This window comes from Epinephelus lanceolatus, chromosome 21 (genome assembly GCF_041903045.1).
Source record: "Epinephelus lanceolatus isolate andai-2023 chromosome 21, ASM4190304v1, whole genome shotgun sequence".
Classification (NCBI taxonomy): domain Eukaryota; kingdom Metazoa; phylum Chordata; class Actinopteri; order Perciformes; family Serranidae; genus Epinephelus; species Epinephelus lanceolatus.
The window spans coordinates 15,203,139-15,210,375 of record NC_135754.1 but is presented as its reverse complement, the minus strand read 5'-3'; the positions used below and the strand labels follow the sequence as shown (position 1 = coordinate 15,210,375).

General features: G+C 40.8%; 1 protein-coding gene across 1 annotated transcript; it reads left to right on the top strand.

Annotated features, from left to right (window-relative positions):
* Nucleotides 1–4,445: 4,445 nt before the first annotated feature.
* Nucleotides 4,446–6,632, top strand: bhlha15 (basic helix-loop-helix family, member a15). The gene is made up of 2 exons (XM_033611619.2): nt 4,446–4,584; nt 5,278–6,632. The coding sequence occupies exon 2, from the start codon at nt 5,331–5,333 to the stop codon at nt 5,886–5,888; it is 558 nt and encodes a 185-aa protein (XP_033467510.1). The 5' UTR covers nt 4,446–4,584; nt 5,278–5,330; the 3' UTR covers nt 5,889–6,632.
* Nucleotides 6,633–7,237: the final 605 nt, after the last annotated feature.

Sequence of the window (7,237 nt, the reverse complement as noted above, 5' to 3'; positions counted from 1 at the left end):
GCTACGTAGCCAAGATGGTGACCATTGAAGGCGAGAAGTGTCCATAGTTCCACACTCAACTTCTTGACCGTTTTGAGTGCACCATCTGTGATGTGTGGCTCCTCAATGTCATTATTATGGTATGAAAATGTTCTAAATAAACCTAAAGGTCCATGTTCAAAAGTTAGGGGGATTTAGTGGCACCTAGCTATGAGGATTGCAGATGCAACCAGCTGAAACTTCTCCCGGTTACAATTTTGTCATTCTTCATTGTTCAGAAAATTTTTACCATGAGCCCAAATATCCGCAGAGGTCTCTTTCTACAAAACAAACAGACCTGGTAATTAAAACCCATGAAAACACTAAATAAAGCAGTTTCATGTTTCAAGCCAGGGGTTTTTAGCATGTGCCGAATTGTCCACAGAGGTCTCCTCCTCTCTAAAACAAACTGGCCCAGAAAACCAGAAAAAACACTGAATAAATCTGTTTCACATTAAAATCAATGTTTCTCTGGCAAGGGCAGCTAACCTAGCACCTGCTAATCTGTGCTCACCTTTTTTCTCTCATAACTTAAGATCCACACGTTCAGGAGGTTTTAACAGGGAGCCGAATTGTCCTCAAAGGTCTCATCCTCTCCAAAACAAATGGATCCGATGATTAAAACCCATAAAAACACAGAATAAAGCAATTTCAAATTTAAAAACAGTGTTTTCCAATGATGTTCATCACAGAGTGGTCTCTAAACATGGTGGCCAATGAGAAAACACAAAAAAAGTGAATACCCTATGTAGAGCCAGGGTTTGGTTTGTCCTGTCTGCTTTACTGTAGAATCACAGTGGTGCAACATGGTGGACTTTGTAGACAAGGATATGCTCATTCCAACAACGATTAACACAAAGATTTGTATTTTCAGGTGATTATACACCAAAAAAAAAAAAATACTTATTAGTATATTATCATTAATTTCTGCCAATACATTCCCCGTAATCCTACACACTTGGATTTTATGAGGACATTTTAGGAACGTCAGTAGTTCACAAATTTAGAAATTAAAGTGAAGGCCTAAACATGCATAAGAACACTAGCGTTAGCATCATTAGCATTAGCTAAAACCTTTGTTGTTTCAACTATTTTTGCATTTCTGAACCAGTTAAGAAAAAAACACAGACTCTTCCATTAATCTACGACAGAAAACAAAGTATCAACAAACAAAAATGAGAAATGGTAGATACAGACAGCAGAACTAAAAGCCTATGATAGCCTCTTTTCTAAAAATGTGTTAAAACCACTTAGGCCTACTTCCATTTCAAAGCTAAGAGTTCAGAGAGCTTTACTTTCAAGAGTGCCATTAAATCTTATTAATTGTCAGTTTTGTTTGTTTGTTTGTTTGCTTTGTGGCTTTCAAGAGTAGCACAATAAGAATACGAGAAACATAAACCCATATATGTCTGGAAAAGACCTGAGGAGTTTATAGACTGTGAGGTATTTCTGATTAAACCATGTTATCAAACCTGATTTCACTAGCCTATATGAATGGTCAGTCGTTATACCCCACTGCCATGACACCACCCTGTCTCTGCTCCTCTATCACAGCAGGAGGGGGCAAATAATCCCAACTGCCAACAGTTGTGTTTGGACCCTCAGGTCAAACAGACCTCACATCACACATTTAAGTGAGGAAGGGGCATGTGGGTGATTATTCAAATAGGTTCATTATGTTTCTAATGTTCTGCCCTTGTTTGTTTGATAGCTTTGTTTTGGTTACAGTAGTTTGATCTACATTATGCTGTCATTACATGGAAAACAGCAGCGCAGTTTAAAAAGTTTAAAGGAGTTGGACTGGTAAAAAGTAAACACTGAATAACCTTAAATGGGACCTGTTGCTGCTTCTGTACATTCAGCTGTAGCCTGGAGGACTGTATTCAAATTAACCCGTGGAAGGTGATAAGCCACAATGGAAATTATGTTAACTGCTTGGAGTTAAAGCAGTGGACGAGGAACCGAAACGCGGTGTTTCTAACTTAACTCAGACTGAGGAATGTATTTACATTCAGCTGAAGAACAGTGAAGAATAAAATACTACACTAGGGCCATGTGCTGAAGTATTGTGGTAGAACAAAGTGAAGTGGAGTGATACAACCAAAATATCTTCCACCTTAATTAAAAATTGTATAGAGACCAGTTGTGCTCCCCATAAAACATATCCCTAAATATACTCTCTGACATGTCTCTCCTCCAAATGTGCAAATACATTTTGTTTCCTTCATTCTCTGTTAAAGACAAAATTAATGTTAATTATTGTGGCTTTTGATGTAATACTACAATGAAACACCATGGCGCTAATAGGATGCTATGATGTTCCTATTTTTTCCACACAGCAGTAATAATATTTGGAGGGAAAACACAAAAGTAAGTCAAAAGGTACTTTGAGTGGTGTCATTTTACGCTACTCCATTGCCTACTTTTACTCCACTAGTACTTTATGCACCTCTTGTGGACCACTACAAATATTTCATAGCTGTACTTCTACATTATACACACAAAACATTTGATCGGTTTACAATAGTATGATACATTAGCAGTATGCAAAGCAGTTAAAGTTAGCTCCACCTTGGTGAAATATAACATTAAATTACTGCTTAATGCATCAGTATTAATGATCTGATCTGACAACAGACTGGAGCAATTCTAATTTAACTTATAATGAAACTTTTGTACTTCTAAAAGAACAGTGTGTAAGATTTAGGGGGATTTAGTGGCGTCTAACTATAAGGATTACAGGGTGCAATCAGACAAAACTTCTCCCAGTTAGGATTCCTTTAGTGTTCACTGTCCAGCAGGTTTTTACCATGAGTTGCCGAATTATCTGCAGAGGTCTCTTCCTCTCCAAAACAAATGGATCCGGTGATTTAAACCCGTAAAAACACTGAATAAAGCAGTTTCAAGATACAAATCAATGTTTCTCCTATGCTGTTTGGCACATCACAGATGGGCTATTCACCTAGTGCCTGCTGATGTGTGCCCACCTTATTTCTGATTCAGATGTTTAGGAGGTTATTACCAGGAGTTGAATTATCCATAGAGATTTCTTCTTCTCTTAAACAAACACACCTGGTAATTTAAACCAGAAAAAACACTCAATAAAGCAGGTTTCATGTTTAAAAATATGGGTTTTTGCAATGCTCTCATCACAACCCGGTGTCACTCCGAAGTCGTCAAAATCTGGCGCTTGGGCAGTGACTTGCGGCATCAGAACTGTACAAAGCCGTCCTTTCACATCAGTGTGATACGCAGTCAGTCGCCATTATAGTTTAACAGCGCTCAGTGGCATCCGGGAGAAACATGGCAGGACAAGAACGAAAGGTGGCAAAAATCCGAGTGGGGTGGGTGGTGAATGGGTCCAACACACACCAACTTACACCTGAGAGGACGGTGTTAACGTCCCATAAAATTATAAAACCAAACCCTGTTTTTTTCCCCTAAACCCAACCACTTATTTTTGTTGCCCAATCCCAACCAGTGCATTAGAAAAAGAAAACCATCAATTTGCAGTGTACCAACATGGTGTGTTTAATTTGAAAGAAACACACACAGGGTACCTTGCACGTCATATGTGGACATGGAAAGTCCATGCCTAAACATTGATATGTGACAAGGTAGGAGTGAGAATGTGTTGTTCGTCACAGAGGGGCTGCTAACTGCAGAAGCTGACGAGAAAACATAAATGGCACTGTCTATTTCCAATGTTTGGTTTGTCCATTCTGGGCTACTGTAGATGTAAACAGCTCGTTCTAGGGTAACAAAAACACTATGATTCTTATTTTCAGGTCATTACACACTAAAGAAAACATACTTATCATATCATATTCCATTTCTGCCCACATATTCCCCCAAATCCTACACTCTGGACCTTTAAGAGGACATTTTAGGAAGATTTTTAAGTTTAGTTCCAAACTTCACAAATTTAGAAATCATAAAGTTGAAGGCCTAAACATGCATAATAACACTGGCATTAGCAGCATTAGCATTAGCATAGTCAGGTGATTACACACTAAAGAAAGCATAGTCATTATATTATAGTCCATTTCTGCTAATATATCCTCCTCAATCCTACACACTGGACCTTTAAGTTCAATTTAGAAATGCAAGACTTTAACTTAACTATGACTAAAACTATAACTTTCACTCTTGTTCCACCACCTAGGCTAAGAAATAACATGTTCAGAAAATTTATTTTATTAATTTCTTTTCTTCTGTGTTGGATATAAACCATTTTTGGACACTGCAGAGTATTAAAAGTTCATGCCTGTTGCAGTGTTGTGACAGCGTGCAGCAGCAGCCTGTGGGGACATGTGGGCAGAGCACAAAGCTGGAGGGGAGTGGGCTCGCTCTCTGATTGGCTGAGCAGCGCTACGTGTACATCAGTCAGCTCCAGGTAGCTCGCATGTGACAGTTATCTGCGCGCGTGAGTGTGTGTGCTGCTCGGCGACGCTCCGCTGCTCTGTCCGTTCTTTGCTTCATGTGATGGTGCTTTCAAGGACCGGCTGCATGGTGACGGTTTTTCTGTGAACACTCAGGAGGAGGAAAGTTAGTTTAACTTCCAAGGTAAGGCTTTCTTTTTAATTTTATTTTAAGCTGTTTCATTCACTGTATGGGCTGCTGTATGTGTATCATTTATTACAGCGAGTGGAGCTGACATTTACATGTTTATCTCATGTCAGTTACAACACTAATGTAGGTGTGATTACACTTGGGATGCTGAGAGAATACTTTTTATTGTGTGCACTAATCTATGTAAAACAGCTTTATCCTACAGCAGTTTTAACACATTAGCATATTTAATAATATAAAGAAATATTCACTGCTTGTGAACCCTCAACTGAAGCTGAAGCAGAAGTAAGCATAATGACTTACTTCAGGAAGTTCATTCACCAGTAAGATATTTTAAGCTTGACATGTTCTGGTTAAAATGAAGTTAAAGAGCACTGGAGGTGAGTGAGCTGAGAGCTGGCTGGTCTCCGTGTTTTTGTGAGTGTAACCTTGAAATGGGCATTATCGCAGGGCTGTGGGGATAAGAGAGGCGTAGATTAACAGGCCAACATCATGGAGTTTTCACACTGCGAGAGGCTGATTAGATACAACAGGATGCATGGCTCTTTGAGTTGGAGAGAGCCTCGGTCAGTAACTGGAGATCACTTGCTGACTGGGAAAAATACTCTGAATTAAAATGCCACCTGTGTGTATTTCAGAAACCCAAGTTTTTCTTCCTTTCTGTAACATTCTCATCTTTTCTTCCAGGCCTGTTGAAGCTGTGAGATCTACTCTGTCCGAGAGGTGAAGGAAGCATCAGGATGAAGTCCAAAGGGAAGGCTGTGAAACCATCCAGGAGGACCTGGTCTGACCCCGAGCCAGAACTAGAACCAGACACAGAACCAGGCTCCAGTGAGCAGGAAGGCTCAGAGGCCTCGGTCCGGATTGGTGGCTCCTGGAGGGGGTCGCTGAGAGGCGGGGATGGCAAGCGTCAAGGAGGTGGAGGCCGGCGGCGCAGACAGCATGGCTCCAGCACCAAGGAACGCAGTGTCCGGCGACTAGAGAGCAACGAGCGGGAACGCCAGCGCATGCACAAACTCAACAACGCCTTCCAAGCATTACGCGAGGCCATCCCACACGTCAAGACCGACAAGAAGCTATCCAAGATCGAGACACTGACCCTGGCAAAGAATTACATCAAGGCCTTAACCACCATTGTGGTAGACATGTCAGGGGCCTCTCTGCCCGCTGGCGGCGTCCCGTCAGAGTCCAGCACTGCCAAGCTGCTCCAGTGCTACCAGCAGCACCTGGAGGAGGAGGGGGAGGATGATCTCACCCAGTACCTCAACCACATGCACAGCTTCAGCCAGGGCAGCTAGCAGTGGCTGCAAGGTGGTTTGGAGAGGCTGTCTCCAAGGCAGAGGGAAGTGTGGGGCGAGACCTTTAGGGCCAAATCTCAAACAATATCCAGTTCCTCCAGGCGCACTGCTCTGGGATCTGCTCAGAAGTGGTGATCTCTGTAGGAAATGGGTGCTGTTCCAGATCATAGACCTCTGACAATAAACCCATGCTTTTCGACGACTTGCCCTTCATGCAAAATATGCAATGACTTGAGGACCAATCACTTAGCAGACAAAGACTGCAGACTGGACAGTGAAAAGCCAATGGATCGTCGTAAGACTCATTTGTTATTGTACTCAGAAGGGAAGGGCTAATCTTTCGCCATTCTGTCTCTTTATTTCTCGTCTTGTATGGTTTTAGCCGGGGCAGGAACTTGTTCTCTTTTGTGTTATCTTGTGATCTCCTTGTGTGTTTTCTGTTGAGAAACCTGCTGAGCATAGCCTCTAGTCATAACTGTCACATCCAGGAAGAACAGAGAGGCAAGCAACTGGGCCTAAATATTGAAATGTTGAAGGTGGAAAGTGTGTTTGCTCATTTGCTCATGACGACAATCTGCAACACTTCTAACAGGTTGTGCGCCCGTTAGCTGGAAGGCACAGATGATGTTTGAAGTGTGTGTTGTTTGACTTTTTGTTTCTGGAGGCAGGATGTTGTAGTGAAAAAAAGATCAGGAGGAGCTATTGGGGGAGTTATTATCAATAAACACATTTATTTATTGACAAGGACTGTTACTCTGACCATGCACAACACTTGAGAAATGTACTTCACAATGTGGAAAGTGCTGATGTGTCGCACGCTACAGTAACACAGCATGATGTTAGTTATTCACAGATAATACAGACAGATCTCTGTACACTTCAACACCTCCACAGGCTGCATCATATATAGACAGTACATAAAATATGGAGCCGTTAACATAATTTAATGCCTGAACGGATGCAATTTATCAGTGGGTTTTTGAATATTTATTTCTGGAAAATTTGTCAAGTATACAAATACTTATCCACCTTAATATTTTACCATTGAAGCAACCAGTATACTTATTGTATAATATTAATATCTTACAGATTTATAACAAAATATATGTATATTTTTAAACATTTCTTCTCATAGCTCAATTATTCTACCACCAACTAAGGAAGTAGATGACATGCAAATGCAAACATTCTCCTGAGAAAGAGGAAGGTTCAGTTTTAGCATTTCAACCACAAGACTTTTACAAATAATCCACACTTTTCCCTTATTTACAACGCTAACCATTGCACAAACTCCATGATAACGACATAATAAAGATAATATAATAATAATGATTTTAGAAAACAATCTT